The sequence below is a fragment of the Bactrocera tryoni genome, unplaced genomic scaffold (genome assembly GCF_016617805.1).
Source record: "Bactrocera tryoni isolate S06 unplaced genomic scaffold, CSIRO_BtryS06_freeze2 scaffold_11, whole genome shotgun sequence".
In the NCBI taxonomy this organism is placed as follows: Eukaryota; Metazoa; Arthropoda; class Insecta; order Diptera; family Tephritidae; genus Bactrocera; species Bactrocera tryoni.
Genome location: NW_024395824.1, coordinates 228,877 through 253,729, shown reverse-complemented (window position 1 = coordinate 253,729; position 24,853 = coordinate 228,877). Strand labels below are relative to the sequence as shown.

General features: G+C 41.4%; 1 protein-coding gene across 1 annotated transcript in view; it reads right to left on the bottom strand.

Annotated features, from left to right (window-relative positions):
• Positions 1–3,251: 3,251 nt before the first annotated feature.
• The window catches only part of LOC120779518, a 68,712-nt gene continuing 47,110 nt past the window's right edge, over positions 3,252–24,853 (bottom strand). The window contains exons 3-5 of the mRNA XM_040111848.1: positions 15,740–16,168; positions 5,844–5,940; positions 3,252–4,987 (exon numbers count right to left, since the gene is read on the bottom strand). Of these exons, the coding sequence (XP_039967782.1) occupies positions 4,218–4,987; positions 5,844–5,940; positions 15,740–16,168 (1,296 nt within the window). The 3' untranslated portion in view covers positions 3,252–4,217. The remainder of the gene's footprint in view (positions 4,988–5,843; positions 5,941–15,739; positions 16,169–24,853) is intronic.

Genomic DNA, 24,853 nt, shown 5'->3' with positions numbered 1-24,853 from the left:
TTGAGCGATGGGGTACTTCTACTTGTCAAATTAGTGCATACGCACTTAAATACTATTACATATACAAAATTTTCCACAAAATCGAAAAATCGGCACCTATTATACAATATGCGAAACAATTTAAGGGTTTCGCAGTCGTTTCAATCGTTTAGATTAATGATAGTTCGCTGTGAATCGTTGCAGGACCTCATTCTCGAAGGTATTTACATTTTGTCGGCACGGGCGTTTTCCATGAAGTTTTTCTTGCGTGGCTTACAAAATACTTTTACTTTTTTTTAGCGCTGCAGACTATATTATTCTTATGTGTTAACTTCTACATACATATCTGCCAATTTATGTATAAGAAATCTCCGCAAAAGAAGTAAAATAGATCAATGAATCCAGTCCCAGCCCCAGATATAGCTCTTCCTCACTTGTTTAATATAAAGTTTATCAACGATTGGATATGCTTCCCTACATTTGATCCTTGGCATTTGCGAGGGTATACAATTATCGGTTAATGACGACTTACACCTGTTTTCATACAAAGTTCAAATAACAAACCGGTTAAACCTTCTAGATTTGGCAGTTCGCATGGGTTTTTGCAAACAAATTATTTCAATGGACGAAGAAAACAGTAACTTGATAAATTGCCTGTTAATGTCTGATGAAGACCGTTTAGATCTAAATGGAAACGTAAACAAGCAAAACTAAAATATATATATGGAGTGAATAAAATCCAGAAATAATCCACGAGACTGAACTTCACCCTGAACGAATCACTGTGCGGTACGCAGTTTCTTCAAAGTGTATTGTCGGGTCATACTTTTTTGAAGAAAACGGTGTAACAATGGGCACCGTTATTTAAAAATGAATGAGTTTCCTTACCCAGAACTTCGCCGCAGACGGATCCCTTTCATTGGCGTTTGGTTCCAGCAAGATGGGGTAACCGAACACTTCTCCAGCCTGCTGAATGGCAGTGAACGTACAACGCCAGGAGAAGGCGAACTCGATTCCCCAATCGACGACGATGAAGCCGATGTTCCATTGCCCGACCATGAAGAAGTTCGAATAGCAATTACCCGCCTGAAGAACAACAAAGCCGCAGGGGCCGATGGATTGCCGGCCGAGCTATTCAAACACGGCGGCGAAGAACTAATAGGGAGCAGGCATCAGCTTCAGGACGAAAGCATGCCCAACGATTGGAATTTAAGTGTGCTATGCCCAATCCATAAAAAAGGAGACCCCACAATCTGCGCCTACCACCGTAGGATTAGCCTCCTCAACATCGCATATAAGGTTCTATTGAGCGTATTGTGTAAAAGATTAAAGCCCACCGTCAACAAACTGATTGGACCTTATCAGCGTGGCTTTAGACCTGGCAAATCAACAACCGACCAGAAAAGTTCTGCGAAGGATTTATGGTCTTTTGCGCATTGGCCACGGCGAATATCGCATTCGGTGGAACGATGAGCTGTACGAGATATACGATGACATTGACATACTTAGTTCAGCGAATTAAAAGACAGCGGCTACGCTGGCTAGGTCATGTTGTCCGGATGGACGAAAACACTCCAGCTCTGAAAGTATTGGACGCAGTACCCGCCGTGGGAAGCAGAGGAAGAGGAAGACCTCCACCCTGTTGGAAGGACCAAGTGGAGAAGGACCTGGCTTCGCTTGGAATATCCAATTGGCGCCACGTAGCGAAAAGAAGAAACGACTGGCGCGCTGTTATTAACTCGGCTATAATCGCGAAAGCGGTGTCTACGCCAATTAAGAAAAAGAAGAAGTTCATTAAATGGAAAATTGAGTCAATCTTGATTTCAACCTTTCAGGCCGTAATCAATAATTACATATCGAATTATGTATCGCAAGTTCGTGCCTAAGCTTGGTGGTTGTTTACGGTCCATAATTTTTAAAAATAATTGACTGTATAAAATGAAATAAAATTTGCTAAACAAAAAAACATAATAATAACGTAATGCGTTGATTAAAAAAAGCTACCACACTACTACAACAGCAGTTTTCTCTTTTTAGATCGCTTTTATACCCTTGCAAAATGTTGCCACACAGTATAATAATTTTGTTCACCTAAAAATGGTATGTATCATCTAAAACTAATCGAGATAGTTATACACTTATATACATATATGTAAATGATTTGGATAACGAAAAGAGTTGAAATTCGGTTGACTGTCTGTCCGTCCGTCTTGTGTAAAAATTGAAATATCTTGATGAAACTTGGAATGTGCGTTGCAAAAGGCAAAGCTACTCAGCCTAGAGTAATCGGACCACTGTCACGCCCCAAAACGCTAAGAGTTTCTACCGACAGAGTGAAAATAGATGAAATCGGATGGGCTTATCACGCGAGCTCACGCCCGTTATAACTGTAAAAACTAGTGAATACGCCAGAGGCATTAAATTTTTCACCCGGGATGGTATGAGAGGGCTTTAAAGAAGCCGGTTTAAAAGTGGACGATGGGCGTGGCATGACCTACTTTTAGCAGAAATCACATATCTCGAGATAGTTCTACCGATTTCAACCATATTCGGTACGTGAGATTTCTCCGGAATTTTCATGTTTCAGTGTGAAAATGGGTGAAATCGGACAACAGCCACGCCTACTTCCTATATCAGACAATTTTAAATTCCAATTGATTATTTCACTTTTCACACATAAAAATCCAAACTAAACCAAAAGTTTTCAAGCCCCTAGGTGCTGAATATCTGAACCCAGTGCTTATAGTTGACTTGTTACCAAAAATATCGGTCAATGTATGAGACACATAACTGATATTTAGGAATAAATCTTTCTTACGTTTGTGTGTTACAAATGGGTTGTATCGGGTCAATTCTTCCCTTTATCCATATACATATAACTATCAAGCCTTATGTAGCATAAAATGCTTTCATCGCCATAATTCTTTCATGTTGCAAGATTATGAAATGTTCGGTTATACTCTTACTTAGCTCTTCCTTACTTGTTTTGTTTAATAATGTTTTTCATTTAGCTGAGAACGCATTTGAGTTAGGTAACAAGTACCAAATGTTCAAAATGATTCAAATTAGCTGATTCTTTCTTCATACACCTTAAATTGAATTCAGAATTCTGAAGGACTCACTCCCCAATAATTTCACTATCTGCAGTATATCGTTTTTTATTTGTGTTAATACGTTTTTAATAAATATGGTCTTTTTTATCAAAAATATCAGTATTAGGTTTAAATTTTCAAATAGCACTAAGTTAACTATTATGATAATATTGTAAACTTTTCGATCGATTTGGTCTGTATAAAACCATTAGCTGGGTGGCGCTGCAGTTGGTGACATTGTGACGGTGGTGCCTACCGCAACTGATCTATGTTAGTTTCTGTTGCTGCTACTATTGAGGTAACAGCTACAATGTCTTCTGACGATTTCGCATGTTTAAGTACAGTATGACACGATTTCTGCCGATGCGCTGACATTTGAGAGGACGACACCACGCCACAACCGCACAAAAGACAATGAAAATGCGTAAACTTCTTGTTGTACTCATATATACAGCTACTTGTAACTGCCAAAGATGTATCCTTCAAACTCTCATACACCCCGTCACCAGTTCTTGTGTAATCTATATCAGGGCCACCTACACTCAAAGCCGCACAACACTGGGTACTGTTCCCTGTATTTAGCACCTTACCGAACTCTGCTGATCGTATTTAATCAAATTTATTATGCAGGCGACGATGTGCCACTACTTTATTAGACCCAGTGCAAATAAATGAGCATTTCAAATAATGAAAATGCGACTTTCTGTTTGTACCAAAGTTGGTGTTATCAGACTCTTTATTCCGTTGGTAGGCACAGTTGCTAAAACCGCGCGTTTGATTACAGGGATATTGTTGAAAGTCTTCGCCTATTAGTGTGTCCAAGCGCTCATGTCGTGCCGTGTGCTGAACGAATCGAGTCTTGTCACAGAAGCTATAGTGTGACTGTCGCTGTCGGTAACCACAGTTCACAAAACCGCAATCCTCGTTAAAGAGAAACTTTAGATGACCGGCGGGCTTGTTAACATTATCATTTATTTGTAACGATGTAGGGAATAAGACACTACCGTCCCTAGCGCTCGTAGTGAGTATTACATTTGTGTAAGATGCGGTTGCAGTTTCAAAGTTTTTGTGAATTATTTGCTGAGTTATATTCTTTCCAAGTCCAATTACATCGAGCAGCTTCTGTTGGGCGACACCTGCGGTAGTCTAATCTGTAATAGCTGTAAGTCCGTCAGTCATCGTTGATGTAGGAATTTCTGTCTTAGAAAGTGATGCGGGGTCGAAGCCTAAGGAAACGTTATGCTGTCGGGTAACAATAGCAGGTACGGTCGTTGGTGGCATTGGTGGTAATGGTCGTGGTTGGAATTTGTTTGACGCAGCCAACAAAAAAGACAAATAGGGCAAAATGTTATTGTCGGCTTGTGTTACAGAAGAACTGGTAATGACGGGTGAATGTTGATCTTGAAGCTGAGTATACGTTTCAAAACTCTGCTGATTCGATATCTGGTAAAGATTGAACAGGTGTTTTAGTTGCAAACCAATTCCTTCTTTATTCTGCCATCCGAGTTCAACGTCAAAAGCGTTTGTATTTGCTGCTTCTCCTGGTGTTATAATTTTTTTTTCTATAGCTGTTTCGGCATCATAGTTCTTCGACATACGACTGGAATCATTGGTTAAAACATTGGTCTCGGTATGACCGCACACCGTTGAAGTTGGATTTTTCTCCTTAATGCGCATACTTAAATCTTGGGGCAGAATAAACTCATTACCTTCTAAGGATTTCGCTATGGACTCGTATGGCATATTTTTATTGTCAGTTTGTAAGCGTTTGCGTTTACAACTCACGTTCTGCGTACTCCAAATGCCTGGTTTTGTTGTTGCTGCGTCAAAGCAGTTTTCATGGTGTAACTTGTTGTCGCTCGGATAACCAGAAATTTCGTTGCATTCTGGAAAGAAGGTGCCGACAGTGCGAACAACTGGAGAATACAATGTTAATATTACAACTTTTATTAAATTATAAACATTAAAGATCTAGATTTTTTTTTGGATGTGTAAGTATAATTCATGTTTTATATAGCATTTCGAAATACGTGGCCTCAAAACCTGATGGAAGATTCCCGATAAATAAATTTCTTCCTGATCGTAACGTATGACCACGTCTTAAAATTGACACATACTATTTGAATGTTTTCTTATACCACAGGATTAAAGTGTCTTCAATTGAAAAAAATTCTAGTATAAAATGCAGCGATCTACAAAAAAGGCCTTATTGGTTTTTTATAAAAATATACGTAGTTAAAGTTGGACATCAAATGACTTTGGTACATATTATAATGAATTTATCGATAAATCGTCTACCTTTTAACTCAGTTCTAAGTTCCATCACTGGATTGTTAAATAAAAGTCCCAATTTACTCGCTATACACACAATTTTATTCTTATTTAAGCAGCCTAACGCTTACTACTCGTTATTCGAGTATATAGTACAACTTCTAGCTTATGCGCTTAACTAAGCAGCACTCTAATTAGAACTATCTATATTGCCAAATCCGGCAGCCCTTAGATAGAAGATCGTTAACAAAACTTCGCCCCTCGAACGCTGTCTAGTTAATAACGGCAATTTATCGTCGATTATATTTTGTTCTCGTATCGGTGTTAGTCACACTATTAAATTATAAATTCTGTGTTGCTCATACGACATGATGTATTCGGAGAAAATCTTATTTTTTTCATTTCGACTACCAGCACAGTCAGCTAGCGGAATGGAAAGTGCTGAATACAACACTTACGTATATAAATATTGAATTGAAATGAGCTTTAATATATATTTACCTGAAAATTTTTTCAAAGTTTGTGATTTTGTGTCTCCATGGTCCTGTGGCTTATCTCTGATGCTTGGTAAGCTAACGGCCTGATTATCTTTCAATTGCTGTGCAGATTAATATTTAGGAAATAGAAAACAAATATTATTCAAATAAACACATCAAACTTATACAAGAAACTTATTGTACAACGTAGTTATTAGAAAACATCCCTCACCAGTTTATTAAAACCTCCTTGAGCCATATATTTTTAGTACATTGTTCAAATAATTACTACTAAGGCTAAAGTTAAAACCTTGTTGCAACCAAGATATGCACCTGTCTATGTGCAGCAAAAAAAAAAACAGGTAAACAAAACCAAAGAGTGCTCGACGTCGAAAAGCTGCAGTCATAACAGCCAACCGATTTTCTACTCGACTTCCCCTCTTGCTCTCTGAGAGCACTCATCAGCAAGTCGCTATAAGGGAACTGTGGGAAGGCATTTCAAGTTCCTTAGGTACAGCTGAAAACGAGACCACTGGTTTTCAGAAAATGCAATAGAACAGCTTGTACAATGAGGAGTGCCGTGAAGCAGTGGAAGGAAAGCAGACTGCTGAAAGGCGAGAGGCCGAAATGCGTGAGTACGGACAGACTGACAAGCTGACCGACAAGGGTAATGTTCGGAAAATCTACGACTAAAAAAAGGTTTCAACACTGCAGCATATTCTTGTAGAACCCCTAGAGGTGATTTGGTCAACGGTGCCCAGAGCATACTAGAATTATGGAGGGTACACTTCTTCAGCCTGCTGAATAGCAGTGAAAGCATAACACCAGAAGATGGCTCACCCGATTCCCCAATCGATGACGATGGAGCAGACGTTCCATTGCCCGACCATGAAGAAATTCGAATAGCAATTACCCGCCTGAAGAACCACAAAGCGGCAGAGGCCGATGAAAAACTGATATAATATGGTCATACGAAAGCATGCTCAACGATTGCAATGTGTGCTCTGTCCAATGAGGAAAAAAGGAGACCCCATAATCTGCGCCAACTGCCTCCTCAACATCCCATATAAGGTTCCATCCAGCGTATTTGTGAAAGAATAAAGCCCACCGTCAACAAACTGATTGGACCTTATCAGTGTGGCTTTAGACCTGGTAAGTCAACAACTGACCAGATATTCACCATGCGACAAATCTTGGAAAAGACTCGCGAAAAGAGAAAAAGACACGCACCACCTCTCCGCCGATTTCAAAGCAGCTTTTGAAAGCAAGAAGAGGTCCTGCCTCTGTGCCGCGTTGTCTGAATTTGGTATCCCCGTAAAGCTATTACGGCTCTGTAAACTGAACACAAAAAGTTCAGTCAGAATCGGGAAGGACCTCTTTGAGCCGCTCAATACCAAACGAGGTTTCAGACAAAGCGACTCCCTTTCGTGCGACTTCTTCAATCTACTCTTGCAGAAAATAATTCGAGCTGCAGAACTAAATAGAGAAGGTGACACCTTCCCTAAGAGTATGCAGCTGCTGGCGTACGCCGGTGATATTGATATCATTGGCCTCAAGACCCGCGTCGTTAGTTCTGCCTTCTCCAAACTGGATAAGGAAGCAAAAGAAATGGGTCTGACTGTGAACGAGGAAAAGGCGAAATAACTCCTGTCATTAAACAAAGAGTCAGTCACAGACTAAACCTCGTACTGAGCAGTTGAGTTAGCGTCTTTCTCTGAGTTTATAGCTATTCATATAGCTCTCTTTTGGTTTTTTTTTTTTTTTGCAGTACGGTCTGCTTATTTAAGTAACGCGATTAATACTTATTTTAAGTGAGAAACAAAATCCAGTACTTATATCAGTGTGTTATAACTTTTCCACTATGCCCCCGGCGGGCTTCCAGTTCGGGGACAACAGGTTTGCTGCGCTGGCCCAAGGTCCCCAACCAAAACGTAAAAAATCGTATCAAAAACTGCAAGATGCTTTTCCTGACTTACCGCCAATAAAAAGTGAAGATCCAAAGTATATTGTGATTAAATCCGACGAGAATTCTACACCTCTTTCGAAGGTTTCTTGTTTTCGTGTTTACAATGCCTTACTTACCGTGAGCAAAGATATAAACAAAATTAGTGAATTACGCGACGGCAGCCTATTACTGCTAGTGAAAAATAAGCAAGTAGCAGAAAAGTTTGTAAAACCGAAATGTCTTTTCAACATTGGCGCTGTTAGCGCTAGCTATCATCAACATCTTAATTGTAACAAAGGCACCATTTATGCACCGTTTTTAAACGATGTGCCTGAAAGCGAAATAATAGAAGGACTCAGTTCTTACGAAGTCTCCGCGGTTTATAAGTTCACTCGCAAAGTTGAAGGTGTTATAAAAGCCTACTGGTGTTATGCTAATATCATTCAACACTTATTCCCTTCCAAACAAAATAAACATCGCATGGAGGATGACCTCTGTGCGACCATACGTGCCTAATCCAATGCGCTGCAGGTCATGCCAAAAATTGGGTCATACGCAAAAACATTGTAAGGGTTTCCCAACATGTGAAACTTGTAATTTCCCTTCTCCACACGATAATGACTGCATCCGAGTCATGTGCGAATTGTTCTGGCGAGCATCGCTCTTCGGACTATAAGTGTCCAAAGTATATGCAAACCAAAGAAATTTTAAAAATAAAGACACTAGAAAAGTGCAGTATGCACGAAGCCCTTAAAAAGTATAGAGAAAATACTTCCCTCCCTTCCCTCACTGCTAGCTTTTCACATGTGCTTCAACCTACAAAAGAGGTATCCTCTGTATCCAACACACCAACAAAAATTTCAGCCATCAACAATTTCACAAAATCTAAAAATAATCATAAATTGCCGACAACGACTTGCCTAGTACATCAAAACAAAACGCCAGAGGTCACCTCTGCTCCTAACTCATCAACAAACTCTTTAACTAGAAAAAATCACTCATCAAACGCCAACAACAAACATATTTCCATCAACAAGCCTGCATCGATCAGTTCAGACTACAACAACGTCTCACATTCAGCTAAAAATATCGGCGACAACTGTACCCAACAAGCCTCTTTCTTAAATCCCAAACTTTTCAGTCCAACAACAGCCTCTCTCATTTCCAACTTAAACAACTCCTTAAACTCGCTTAATAAATATACTGACTTCAACAACACTACTACCAACACTACCGTGCAGTCTAATCCACCTAATCACGAAAATCTCTTTCCAACAACAAGCAATTCCAACGATAATAAATGCTCTACTCAACATACTGAACAAATAGAAATTGACTCTGAATAAATACGCTTAGCCTTTACTCTCTTTTGAACTAGTACTCAATTGGTGACACTCAGCTTCAACTGACTGCTCATACGAGTTGATATTCTAGCTCTCTTCTGTTTCCCTTTTTCTTTTTTTCATACATAGATCCTATGTTTCCATTATTGCAATGGAATTTAAACGGCTACACTAATAATTATAATGAGCTTCAATTATTAATACAAGATCATTCCCCAGCTATTATACTCTTAAATGAAACTCACATCTCTTTCAACCCATCTTGCTTTTACTCCTAAGCAGTACATTGGCATGTTTCACAATCTTCCACATATTAACTACAGGTAAAGAATATTATTGCGATTCTCATAAGAAGAGATATTTCACGAAATTAATGCCATTCAATCCAACTTGCTGGCTATGTCGATCGAAATTATCTTAGTTAAAAAAAAATCACCATTATCTGCACCTATATTGCACCAGATGAACATTTTACCAGTACAGACATCATGCAATTAATCAACCAAGCTTCTACTCCTTTAATTTTCGCTGGTGATTTTAATGCATGCAGATCCATATGGGGCTCTCCAATAGCCAACAAGAGGGGCAAATGCATTGAAGACGCTTTACTTTCCTCTAACTTAATATGTTTGAATAACGGATCCGCGACGACACTTTTCCACTCACTCCACTTTTTCGCATGTAGATCTTACAATGTGCACCGACACACTTGCCACAGAGTGCGAATGGAGTATACTCGATCACCTGCATGGAAGCGATCACTTCCCCATTGTACTAAAATTGCACCTAGGTTCAACAACTAAAAACCTCAAAATAAATAAGGTATTCAAAACTGATTACGCTGATTGGGAGAAGTTTCAGACACATTGCGAGATAAATGGCAATAAAACCCCAATATCTGACAACCCTAACCAAGAAAGTGCGAGGTTAACAAAAATTATCCGTTCAGCAGCGAATGTTAGCATTCCTCATACAAAGCCAACAGCAAGTTCAAAGAGTGTTCCTTGGTGGAATAAAGAAATCGCTGAATTGCGGGCAAAAAACAGACAGCTTGGTATGAATACAAACGCGCTCGTTCACTAGTCAACTTAATATCTTTCAGGAAAGCCAATGCCCTTTTCCGTCGTTCCGCGAAACAGACCAAGCGTAAATGTTTTCAGGATTTCACAAGCAAAATAAATCCTTCGTCTAGTCCTAAGTTAATATGGAACGCTTTAAAAAAACTTTCTGGAGTGCCTAGAAATCTAACCATTCAATGCGTAAAGGGGCCAACAGGTTTGGTAACCAATCCATCCGATATTTCCGAGTTATTTGCAAACCACTATTCTTGAAACAAGCTCAGATATTTCATTCAGCACACAGTTTCAAACCTCTAAAACCACCACACACTGTCCGACACTTCCTACTCTGTCTCCCCTCTCTTTTTTTCTGCTAAACAAATAGAAACCAGCATTTCACTGTCTGAATTCGAGTTCGTTGCATCTACCGTTAAGGGTAAGTCCCCGGGGCAAGATAAAATTTCTTATCCAATTATCAGACATATGCCAAAAGCCTCAAGCTCCGATTGGTAAAACTTTATAACAAAATTTTCAATACTGAACAATGTCTACCCCCAATTTTGGAAAACGTCCTGTGTCGCCACCAATGCTTAAACCACACAAATCCTCCGATGAACTTGCTAACTATAGGCCGATTTCCTCCTTCCATGTATGGGCAAAATTTTGGAAAAAATCGTAGCTAACCGCTTCTGATGTGGTATGCTCAGCGAAACAAGTTCATATCACCGAATCAAGTCGCCTACAAAAAGGTCAAGGCACGTTAGATGCTTTAATCCAACTAGACTACTTCATTACTAACGCTTTGTCCAGCAAAAACCATGTGTCCGTACTATCTCTGGACTTTCACAGAGCTTTCGACAAAATTGGAGCCCATATTATTATTCGACAACTAAGAAAATGGAAAATANAGGCCAGAATATGATACGTTTTATTACTAACTTTCTCACAAACAAAAAACTCAAAGTCAACGTAAATGGTTTTCTTTCTTCAACACTCCCGCTTTCTAATGGTACGCCGCAAGGCTCACCTCTTTCAGCCCTCCTTTTTATCATTGCTTTCGATGATATTAGTAGGATGATAAAAATTACAAAGGAGTTGAGCACCAGATCTATACTGACGATGTCTTAATCTACACAAAAGTCTCTGACGTTAATTTAGCTCAATCCTTATTTACTAATATACTCGCCAGAATTGAGACTTGGTCACTGGAGTCTGGTGCTTCACTTTCCTTAGACAAAACACATATCCTTCATGTATGTAGGAAGCAAAATTGCAACGGTATTTCACTAACCCACAACCAAACTAACATCAAATGTAAAACACAGCTAAAAATACTAGGATTAATTTTTGACTCTAATTATAATTTTAATGCTCACTGTAAATATGTCAGAAACCTGTTAATATCACGATTAAATATTGTTAAATATCTCTCGTCTAAGCATTCATTTATTCATCCGAACACACTAGTCAATGTTGTCAGAGCTTTGCTAACTTCAAGAATAGATTATGGGCTCCCCATCTATGGCAATTGCTCCAAAAGCAGTATCAACCTTTTAAATGCACCTTACCATTGCGCAATACGGCGAAGTCTCCGGCCTTTCCAACCTCGCCAATAAAAAACGATAATGGCTGAATCTGGTTTACCAACTATTCAAAAATAAAATTATAGATTCTTCGCTTCAAATTCTTGCGAAAACGGCTGAGAACACCAACCCATTACTTAATACAACTATCACGCATGCCACGAAAAAAAAAGAAAAATTCCAAGAATACAATCGGCTATTTCGAGATGCTTAAGTTTCGCTGCAGAAAATAATATTTCACGTAACGCAACACGCAAATTCACCACTCGACATCCTCCCTGTCTGATCAATGATAAAAATACTACAGAATAAGCTTATGTTTTTGTCCAAGCAAAACACACCAAACGAAGTCTTTCAACAAACCTTTGCTGAACTGGAATCTAATTACACAAATAATGGCTGAAGTTATTGTTTACGGATGGCTCCAAGTCCACCGATTCCACTTCGTTAGCAGTTGTCACTGCCACAGGAGAAATTATTTGCAATTGGCTTCTTCCTCAACGGCCTCTGTTACTGCTGAAGGATCTGCTATCCTTCATGCAGTTAATTACGCAAAAAGACTAAAGGAAAGTTCCTCATCTGTACAGACAGCAAATCGTGTATGTCTGCAATAACGTCTCCTTCCAATCGCAATCCCATAATAGAAGTTATCAGAGACGCGGTCATTGGTACCCTCAGAAAATCCAAGTAATGTGGATCCCTGGCCATGCGGGTATTACAGGCAACCACTTTGCAGACCTCGCTGCGAAAAATGTAGCCAGGACTCCTGCCTTAACATACTACGTCTCATCCAAGCAAAGACATTCTTAACCTTATTAAGCACAAAGGCATCAAAACGCAAGCGAATGGAAAACATTTAAACATCACTACGCGGTCATAAACCCAGCCAGAAATCGTATAATCTACTCAAGTCAGCAGTTCCAACTAGCGCAATGAAGACATATACTTCGATTAAGGATTGGACACACTATCATAACACACGCCCACTTACTATCGGGTAAAAGCCCATCCATTTGCCCCCTTTGCGAGGACACCGCTACTATCAAACACTTACTCACACTCTGTCCGATGCTTCACCCAACAGCCCACAACTCTGGCAACATTGATCTCATAAAACTACTAAGTGAACCTTCAGAAAAAAACGTGATGATTGTATATAGATTTTTAAAAACCAACGATTTGTTAAAATATATTTAAGCAAATTACATCTTTACTAACCCTTAGCAATTAGAATTTTTCACCTAGTTATAATTACAAGACAGCTGAAGGCCTCGTAGCCAGTGCTGCGTTTATGTATTTATATAATAAAACTCTTTTTGTTATATGAATTATTATAAATAAATAAATAAATAAACAAAGAGAGTCGTCGCACTCGCGACTAGGCTCCCAAGTCACTGTTGACAGACGAAACTTCGAAGTTGCAGATAATTTCGTCTATCTTGAAACCAGCATTAACAGCAACAAATATGTTAGCATCGAAATCTAACGCAGAATATCTCTTGCCAACAGCTGCTACTTCGGACTGATTAGGCAATTGAGAAGTAAAGTCTTCTCACGACGAACAAAAACCAAAGTTTATAAGTCACTCATTATTCCCGTCTTTCTATATAGTGTTGAGGCATGGACGATGACAACATCTGATGAGTCGACGTTGCGAGTTTTTGAGAGAAAGGTTGTGCGGAAGATTTATGTTCCTTTGCGCATTGGCCATGGCGAATATCACATTCGATGGTACAATAGGCTAGATGAGATATACGACGCCATTGACATAGTTGAGCGAATACAAAAATAGCGGCTCTGCTGGATAAGTCATGTTTTCCATATGGCCGAAAACACTCCAGCTCTGAAAGTATTCGACGCAGTACTCGCTGAAGGAGAGAGAGGAAGACCTGCACTCCGTTGGAAAGAAATAAAAAAAGAAACGACTGGCACGAAGTTGCTAACTCAGCTATATCTGCAGAAACGGTTTCTATGCCAGTGAAGAACATAATATTAAATCAGAAAATAAGTTATGCATCACTGAAAGGTTTTTGACCAATATTTTGTAGGTCTTAAACCGAATTCGATTTGATAAGTTTCATTCTATTAATAAATGATGTGGTTCTTACTGCATGTAAACTCCAACTGTTCAAGTGTAGTACGACTTCTAAAAGCTTCTAGAGGCGAATTTTCTTGAACTGTAATCCAAGCCTTTTAGTCCTTTAGTAAATACAAGGTGCTTTCCAAAGTAAACAGGACTTTTTGAATCTAGCGCCCCCTAGTGGCACCATCTATATGTCGACTGGTGCGTTAAAATCTACTATCTTTATCGATTGTCCAGTAAGTGAATTTCATAGATAGGAAGTGAAGTTATTGCGTATTAAGTGTCAGTATATTTGTGTTATCGGTGCGATAATGGACTTCGAAAAAGAGCCAATAATAAATTTTGTTTTAAAATTGGTAAAACTTTTACCAAAACCTTTCAATTGATGAAACAAGTTTATGGCGATGATTGCCTATCCTCTAGCAGAGTGCACGAGTGGTTTTAACGTTTTCAAAGGGGTCGTGAGGACATAAATGACAATTAACATGCGGGCCAATCAAAATCCGTGATCACCGGAAATTCCATCGAAACTGTGCGTGAATTCATCAAAAATCAGCCAAAATCATCATTGAAATTCATGGAAATGGAATTGAACAACTCCAAAACATCGATTTATCGCATTTTGACCCAACATTTGGGCTTACGAAAGATGTGTACACGGTGTTCAAATATATTGAACAGGCTTATCTTCGCTAATGCTGAGACAGTACAAAGCAAATACATAAACAAACGCATAAGGATACATACTACATTTATATTGCACTCAACAATTAACAAACAAACATACTTACTTAAGATAATATATTGACCTCAGATATGCATTTAGGCAATTGAATACAAATGTGCATGTTCACTTGAAAACAACACCATACCATGTAGCATAAGCAATGTGCTACATACATATGAACATGTACATTTACACATGTAATAAATTGTACACTTAAAAACAACCCCAAGCAGCAATAAACAATATGCTGCAATATATATGAACATGCACACATACACATATATTAAGATAGTTAATATAGTTCTTAAATTGTATATAAATACGTGAAAATTTTAAATAAAATTAGACTGAAAATACAGGCAAGAGAAAGTCTTGTAAGAAGAAAACTACAGGGAAGAAAAATACCTGTATAAGGAAAATAGAGGCAAGAGAAAGACCTGTATGAAGGAAAATACAGGCAAGATTAACGGCCTAAGAAGAGTGCTCAGCCAACTAAAAAAGACCTAGATGAAGAAAAATATAGGCAGGAAGGAGACTAAAATAGTTCTCGTAGAATGAAACACTTCTCGTAGAATGAAATATGTAGTTCTCACATAACAAGACTTGACTATCATATATTTTCCCCCACCAGTGGTAAGAAATATTTGATAAAACCTTGTTTTTGTACACTTGGTCTTTCGAGCCGGATTTAAAGCTCGGCCAAATTAAAAAGTCCTGTATTTACAAAACAGGCAATATATAAAAAAGCCCTGTTTAAAATACTGGCAACATAAAACAAAAATAATTGTAAGCTGGGTGTATATTCCCGCATATTAGCAACATAAATCAAATTAAATATTTGGTACACGTATTCACCTGTACCGTGCGACTTCTTCCTTTTTGGAAAAATGCATTTGCCCATGAAAGGAAAGCGTTATGCTTACGTAGAGGCCATTCAAAAGGCTTGCACCAGCATACTGGCGGCCATACCGGCCAACGAGCTAAATCACTCGTTCGACATGCTTTTGAATCGAGCAAAAATCTGTATTGAAGCAGAAGGAGACTATTTTGAATAAAATAAATTGATTTTGCCAAAAAAACCATTTATTCTGTTTTTTAAGTCCTGTTTACTTTGGAACGCTTCTTGTACTTCTTATTTTTTATTTGATGCTGTATGTAGCTTAGTATGTATTAAACATTTACCGTTCGTTGAAGACTAGCGGGAATTATGTGATAATATCCTTCTCTATATTCCAGATCATTGGTATTCAATATTCCTTTATTCCGATGTTGACTGGGTCGATCATGCCGTTTATTTAATGATTCGATCTCTCCTTTCATAAACCTCATTGCTGTGTTCATTGTTGCTGTTGCTTCTTGCTTCTGCTGCAAGTCTAATTCCGCTTCTAATTTTGCAGTGCTGTCGGTGGTGGTATCTATTGGTAATTGAGAAATAGCCGCAAATCGCGGGTTTATTGTTGCAGGTAGTATTGTGACCATTCTAACGGCGTTATGAAAAGCACCGCCGTAATCAAATATTCGTTTGTCATTCATTGAAGTCATGGAGTCATTGGGCGTTGCATTTTTTTCCAGTTTAAAACTTGTGAAAACAGCTTGAGGTGATTGATTTGTCTATGAAATACAGAAAATAATTTCAATTATTTAATTTTAAAGTTTTTGAGAGTACGAAGATAAACTGAACCGTTATAACTCCAAAAATCAGATATGAAAAAACTAACTTATTGAAAGTGTTAAGGTATGGAGTCTATGACTGAAAGAAGAATAGAGCGTAATGGATTACGATGTAAAACAAAACACCAACTATCCATTTTCTTAATTCAATCCATTAGAATAACTTAAGTGATACATTTCAGATTTGATTGTAAATTAGAAAGAAATATCTTTAATTAATGTATTAAAAGAACAAATAAAAAGTTAGGAAGTGCTAATTTTGGGTGAAACCGATCATTTTATATTCTTGCAACTTGCAAGGTTAGTAGTTTCGTAACAACATTTTGCTTCGTCTTCGCAATATATATTCAAAATGTGTTTCAAAATCATCCTAATCATAATCCCATAACTCAAATGATAATTACGTGATATATGTAAACTCATCCATATAGACTAAATTTCAAATATTGTGCATACGAGGAAAAAGTAACTAAATAATTGGTAGTCATTATATTAGGGATATGAAGTTTAGGCAAAGGTTAAGACCATTTCGACTCACAGGCAACATCAAACCACATTCTTTTTAAGAAATCGAGAAGGGAGAAAGAATGCTCCTGATTTTCACTAAGGGATCTCGCAGAATGCCCGATATTTCCGGTAAAAAAGCTTTATGGAATTGTCATAGATTTTTTAGCAAACACACAACGTGTACAGCCTTACTTAAAAAGTCGAATATCTCGAGAAGCATTAATGATAGAGATTTTGACCTCGGACCTTTTTTGTAGCAAATAAAAATTCCTACAAGTACATTTTTTCTATAGCTCTTGTCATTTACAAGATAAATACAAAAAAATGCGAATTTCGTGGAAAAATCAGGTTTAGAGCCCCGTACTACCTCGCCGGTGTGAGTTTCGAATTTGTCGCAATGGGCAGTTTTGTAGAGTGTTCAATTCTGAGGAATATGTGTCTAAAGTCAAAGCGATGCCATAAAATGCCTCTGATCTATAGAAGTTTAAAGATAAAAAATCACGATTGTCGTGTATTTTCAATGGAAATTTTTTACATGTCTTGGTCCACTCTTTAATATTAATGTTAAGGGCTCAAATTTTCAGGGAATTTTTTTTAGGGTATTTCCAAGGAAATTTCATGATGGGGAAAAAAAGGAATAGTTCAAAAAAATAAAAATTTTGTTGAAAGTGGCTGATTAGTTCTTGAATTAGGTAATTTCAAATGTTGTGAAGGAATTCAACATTCCTTATTCGATGAAACCGTGGGTATATTAGAATAATACGACATCTTATTTACTTATATTATAGGTTCACTATGATTCATTAATATGTGTAAATTGTGTACAAAATCGTCGTGATATAGTGGTAAGTCATTTTATTATTACTAAGTAATATACGGACAACGTTGTTGTTATTGGTGGAAGCTTCGCACGGTTCCAGTGCAGCATCGTGTTGTTGGCATTTTTGCTGACTGAACTACCTGACAGTAGTTCTGTGCTGAGCATCTGGCGTTTAGTTGGCTCAGTGTCAGCAGGATCTGGACAGGATTGCTCAAAGGGTGCAAGCATCTGTCCTGCGTTGGAGATTGCGACTCCTGCGAGGACCAAAGGTCGTATCAGCGAACCGTTTAACCAACGGTGCGATTCGGCTCAGCGCCACATCGGTCGACTCCGGACGGTTACGGGGACATTGTCCGGCCGGCGGCCAATTGAGTGGCCTTAATCCGACCACTGGTTGGGGTTGTGGGCTGTGCCACAGCGAGCACGCGTTAATCGACCGTTTGGGTGGTCGCTGTTACTAAACGGGCCTACGCATGAGTCGCACTTTTCAGCGCGTTCAGACGAACGCACATGGAGAACAGCTACTCCAGAATCTTTCGATCGAAGAGCCATCTGCGTTAGTGGTACGCCAGCGTATCAGTTCGACTGAGAAGGAAGTCGGAAAGCGAGATGCCTCGTGGACGGAAGAGGAGGACGGAGACCCTTGCTGGAAGCGGAGAATCCGCCGCTTCTACAGTCGTGGATGATTCCACGTCGGGTGGCGAAGGGGAAGCGACGGGAGCGACGGTAAGGTCTCCACCGCGGAGTAAGGCGTGTTTGGGGTCGCCGCGTCATGAGAGCAGAAGCGAGGGAGGGAGCGAAAGTTGTGCTGGGAGTGCCAGTGTGGCCACCGCTGAGAAAGCGGTTGTCCAACCATCTACAACGGTTGGTAAAGAAACGGTCGTCGGGCGCACTAAAGAAGGCGGCAGAAAAAGGGGCGAGATAAAGCGCGATATTTCGCGGGGAGCGATTGTTGTTGGGGGAGGGGCAGTCAGCCATGTGGCGGCTGCCAAGAGGATAACGGGGGCATTGAATGAGCTGGTATTCGATGCCACAAATTTCGATGTAGGGACCGCGAAGGGGCTGCTGGAGCTTGCCTCAAAATATGAAGCGCTCTTGATGACGGTCATAACCGAGAATGCCCATCTTCGCGGCCAGGTAGATGGCCTTAAGGGAAGTTGCGGGAGACACTCCTCGACGCCGAGCAGGTTAATGCCGGCTCCGTCGGCACCGATGCCTGCACCTCCAGCACCTGTGCTGGAAGCAATCGCACCGGTGACGCCGAAGCCTGTGGAGACCTGGTTGGTCGTGGTAAGGAGTAAGGGACCTGCAACTTCCTCTAAGGGAGTTATAAAGAAGGTGGTCAAAGAGGTGGGTCCCTCACTTGATGTGAGGGTCCACGAAGTTAGACCAATTAAGGGTGGTGGGGCGGTTATTCGCACTACCTTTGTTCTAGATAGGGAGAGAGCGGTGAGTAACAAGAAATTCGAGGAGGTGGGGTTGGACGTGACTGTCAACCGGAGGTTGGATCGTCGGGTGGTGGTCCAGGGGTTCTATACGGAGATCCCCCATGAGGAATTCATGGAGGAACTACTCCGGCTGAACCTTCAGGATTTCAGCCCGGCGTCCCAGAGGTCGGACGTAAGGATGGTCAGTTGTCCCTGGAGGGTGACCGCTGACGGTAGCACCAATGTCGTCCTGGAGGGTACGGACAAGTTGATGTCCGCCCTCCTAGAGGCAGGTGAATGCTACATAAAGTGGTTTTCTTTCAGGGTGCGACCGGATAGCCCCGTCGCTGGCTGCTTCCGTTGCATGGGATTTGATCACAGAGAGGCTGAGTGTAGGGCTAAGGCAGATGTCTGCCGGAGGTGCGGTCAAGAAGGCCACAAAGCTGCTAGTTGCGTCAATGCACCACATTGCCGCAACTGTGAGTTTAAGGGTAGACCAGCTGGGCATCTTATGATGTCAGCTGTCTGCCCTAACTATTGTGGCATTGTTGAGCGCCCTCGCCAGACACTGATGGGTGGGATCATCCAGCTTAACTGTCAGGGCTCTCATGCCGTGATGTGCGAGTTGGGGGGCAGCAGGGTTGAGGGCGGGTGTGGTATTGCTCTACTCCTGGATACCAAAGCCACAGTCGAGGCAAGGTATTAAGCGAATGGGTGGTGGATAATAGCCTCCACATTTTGAATGCGCCGAACGAATGCTATACGTCATTGACGTGACGCTAATGAATGAGGCAGCAAGTAGGGCTTTCAGCGTTAGATGGGGATTAGGGGAGGGTGGGGATTAAATGATCATAATTTGATTCAAATTATGGTTACCCCTCAATCCCCTCCCTCGCCTTATGAGAGTCCATGCGGCGATGGCGTACCACTGGTACTGACTGGAACCAATATAGACTTTCGGTTAGGGAAGAGGCATTTAGTACCCCGCTTAGAGAATTTGAGGAGTTGGGGGTGGACGAGCACATTGCTCGTCTATATGATGTAGTTTGGAGATTAAATGATAGGAGGTGTGAAGGCTATAAGAAAGTTTCAACGCGGCCGACGGTCCAATTCGGATAGGCTGCCTCAGCTTAGGTATGAATTTAGTTGTGCAGATACGGAGTATAAGGAAATGTTAGTTAAAATTAAAGAAGAAGATTGGAGGAGCTTTGTTAGGGAAAATAGGAACGACCCCAAGGGTCAGGTCTATAGGATCTGCCGGGGTCGTAGGAAGAAGAATGTCACCTCTCTTCGCGTCAGTGACACTCTGTTATCGTCGTGGACAGAGTGTGCGGGGTTCTGTTAGGTGCGTTCTTTCCTAGGTCAGAGGTGCAGGTACTTCAAGCACAAGAGGTGCCTGTCCCTCCATTATATGATGGGGAGTTGCGGTACGCCTTTGGCCTGGTTAGGTCTAAACGGTTCCCAGGTTTTAATGGTTTAAACGGAGAGATGTGTGAAAGCTTATGGAAGTTCATTCCGGAATACCAGGAAGCCATTTATGATAAGTGCGTCTGGGAGGGATACTTTCCACGCGAGTGGAAAAGCGCTAGGGTTGTTCCTCTCCTGAAGTCCCCTGATAAGGTCAGGAGCGATCCTCGATCTTATCGGGGCATCAGTCTCCTTCCAGCACTTGGAAAAGGGCTGGAAAAAGTCATGGTGGAACGGCTTCTGGAGCTAACGCGGGGTATGTGGTCGGATAGGCAGTTTGGGTTCAGGAAAGAACGCAGTATAGAGGATGCGAGGTATTATGTTCAGAATGTTGTTAGGGAGAATGTCAACAAGTATGTTCTTGGCATATTTGTTGACTTCAAGGGGGCGTTTGACAACCTAAGCTGGGATCGAGTGGTACAACGGCTGAAGGAGCTTGGCTGTCCAGAAATTACTCTTTGGAGGAGTTATTTTTCGCACGGAAAGGCCTCTCTTGACGGCATGAATGAGAGTGTGGAGATTGGAGTTGTTCGTGGTTGCCTGCAGGGTTCCATCTGTGGTCCATATACTTGGAACCTTTTGATGGACACTCTGCTTGGGCAGCTCGAGCCACTCTGTAAGTGTTGTGCGTATGCGGACGACCTTCTTCTTATGTTCGAAGGTCGCTCGCGATCTGAACTAGAGCGGGCGGGAGGAGATCTCTAAGGGATCGTGAAAATTTGGGGTGTAGGTGTGCGGGTATACATATCGAGGGAAAAACCGTGACAATGCTGCTTAAGGGCAGATTGTCACCGGTTCGTCCACCGATTGTCCGTGTGAATGGGGTCAGCATCACATATGATGCAAGAAAGAATGTGTTTTACTCCACACTTGGCAAAGGAGCGACGGCAGGCAACTGTAGACAAAGTACGCCGCATTTTGAGGAGCGAATGGGGTCTCGGACGTCGTGCTGTCCGCAGCATATATCGTGGCTTGTTTGTGGCCTCTGCCACATATGGAGCCCCTGTATGGGGGAGGCAGCCACGACTGTCTGGGGGTCTCAAAAACTCCTTTCAATTCAGCGTTGTATGATGCTTGCTTATTTGCCTGTATGTTGCACCGTCTCAACGGATGCGATGTGGGTTTTGTTAGGTGCACCCCCTCTTGACCTGATTGTCATACAGTGTGCTGTTGCATTCAGGTTATGAAGGGGCTTGAGTGTATCATTGCTGCGGAATGACTGGATTTCCGACGATGATGTGGAGAGCGAGGGATATCCAGGGAGCAAGAGTCTTCAGATTCTGTCTGAGTCTGGGTGACTACCCTTTCCGGACTACTCGTGGGACCAAACATGAACGCAAACAATACAAAAACAACAACAACAACAACACCAACTACAACAACCAAATTGACGACAACAGCAACGACTAAGGACATGAGCTATCGGAATCCTATAACGGAATCCGATGAGGACGAACTACTTGCCTCCAGCCAGGAGACGAGTAAGAGTACTACCGAACATACCAAACAAAGTATACCGGTAGATACAGCAGCGAAAAACCACAGAGGTAAGGGGGGAAGCGTCCACCTCCAAGGCTGCCGTGAGCACCAACCAAAGTGCACTGGCGGCTAAAGGTAAGAACAAAAAGAAGCGCAAGAAGTCCCAAAATCAACTGAGGAAGAACCGGTACCAGAGGGCAGTGTTCGTACTAGGGAAGATAGCCAAAGACCAGGCAGCCGGTACCCCAGTTGATGAGGCTGAAACAAAGCGCCTCAAATCTATCGTAGAGGAATATGAAGGCTACCTGAAAAGGAAGCAATCACAACCTCAAGTAGAGAACAAACTAGAGAGCACTTCTCAAAAGAGAAATCGCTCCATCACAGAGGTACCCGGAACTCAGCCCAAAAAACCGAGGCGGAGGTGAAGGAGGAACACAGCAGCACAACAACGCAAAAACATTTCTGCGATGTAGCCAGGGATAGCCTGCAAGTGGCCATTATAGATGGAAATTCCTCCTCTCCGGGCACAATACAGGAGAGATGGGTGGAGATCGACGTCAGATTGTCGAGTATGGTGCTAAGCTATGTACTCGACAATCCTGCGGGTCCTCACCCGGAGTTTGACTCCTCTGAGACCCTCAGGGGCTACAGAGTCATCAAATGCGCGGACCAGGCCTCGCTAGATTTCCTGACGGGTAGTGTTGCTATAATTAGCAACGCCTTCGTAGGCCTCCAATTGAGACCTCGTGCTCGAATTTGGTTACCCCCTCTAGAGGAGCCAGGCGAAAAACTCCTGAGGTGCATTAAGCTGCAGAACAAATCTATACCAGGTATAGATGAGTGGCAGCTAATCAAGGAGGAAAAACCTAATAAAGCAAGTAAGCCAATACTAGTGGCCATTTGTGATGAGTCCATTGAGGCTCTGAAGAAGACTGACTACAAAATCAGCTTCGGAATCCGCAAGGCCAGACTAAAAATCTTCCAAGGCGACAAAGCGGCTGGACGAAGACGACACGGAAGAGAATCGACGACGCCAGCCAGTTGCTAGGAATGTGGGCATCGAAGAAACCTCCGAGATGCCCAATAACAACCTTAGATGTGTACAGATAAACCTGCAGCACTCGAAGAGTGCTACAGCGAATCTGACAACCCTCGTGAACGAGAGGCATCGACATCAGCCTGGTACAGAGGCCCTAGGTCAATGATGTATTCCATCAAAGGGCTAAACAGCAGCAACTATAACCTGTTTTACACACGGAACAGAGGTAAACCTAGGGCATGCATCCTTATCAATAAAAGTATAAATGCATTTCTTTGTCCTAATTACAGCACTGCAGATATCACAGTGGTAAAGGTGGAACAGAAGGAAAAGCCCTTCTTCTTGGTCTCGGCCTACTTGGCCCATGACGAAGACTTACCACCGGCCCCGCTCGCCAGACTAGTAGAGGAGAACAAGAGGGATGATGTCCTAATAGGGTGTGATGCAAACGCAAGGCACACCGTATGGGGTAGCTCCAATATAAACACCAGAGGTGAATAGTCACTCTTACAGTATATTTTGAATAGTAATCTAAGTATTTGCAACAAGGGCGATAAGCCAACATTTACTTTCCCAAGCTCGGATAGGTTTCCGGGGTGGGAGGAAGTGCTTGACCTCACGCTATCAACAGACACAGACAGTCTCGTTGTGGGATAACTGGAGGGTATCCGATGAGCCTTCCATGTCGGATCACTCTTGGATACTCTTCAGCATCCGCGAGAAGTACAGTGCTCCTCTCACATACCGGAACCCTAGAAGAACGGCACATGGGGAAAATTTACCAGTATAGCAACAAAATGCCTTTAAAAGGGGAGGCAACAAGAGCATCAGAAATCCTGAGGAATTAGATTCAGAAGTAGAGAAGTTGGAAAAAATTTTAACCACAACTTTTAATAAATCTACTCCGCTAACAGTTTTTTGAAAAAGAGAAAGTCTCTTCCTTGGTGGAACAGTGAACTTAAGAGTTAGAGAACACAACTAAGGAAAACTTTCAATGAGAGTTTTAGAACCAAAATCTGGCAGCCATATAAAGACATTATGAAAGAATACAAAAAAGCAGTCAGGAAAGCTAAAAGGACTCATGGCAATCTTTCTGCACATCGATAGAAAGTTGCAGAGAAGCCACATAGGCTGAGTAAAATGCTATCCAATGATCATATTAACACTGCCTACATTAGGGGCTGAGGGAAGTGATTGGACCTCTCCTCGGCAAAAGAGTCTCTGGAGGTACTAATCACAACGCACTTCCCCGGGAGCCAGCAAAAACCTTCAACGAGGGGTTCAACCAGAACCACCGCTGAATGCAGCTAACTATCGAAGCCAAATAGTAGACAAAAGTAAAATCAAATATGCCATAAACAGTTTTGCACCATTTAAAGCGGCAGGTCCTGACGGGATTATGCCCATAATGCTGCAAAAACTAGTAGAACCAATGGTTCTAAGGCTTGAAAATATATACAAGGCTAGCATTCAACTATCTTACATCCCAAGAAGTTGGAAAAGGAGTAAAGTTGTGTTCCTTCCAAAACCAGGCAGAAGAACACACGAGAATGCCAAGGATTTTAGACCTATAAGCCTTACCTCCTGTATGCTGAAGGTACTAGAAAGGCTAATAGATCTACACGTAAGAGCAATAATGGCGGAGAAGTTATCGAAGTCCCAACATGCGTACATGAACGGCCGATCAACCGAAACCGCCCTTCACGAGGTGATAAGTGTAATCGAAAAATCACTACACCACAAACAATACACCATGGCTGCATTTCTAGACATAGAGGGCGCCTTCAACAACATAAAAGTAAATGCGATAATTAATTCTCTGGCACATGATGGCATAGACGACACTGTGTGCAGATGGATACTATCGATGCTTGAGAATAGGAAGA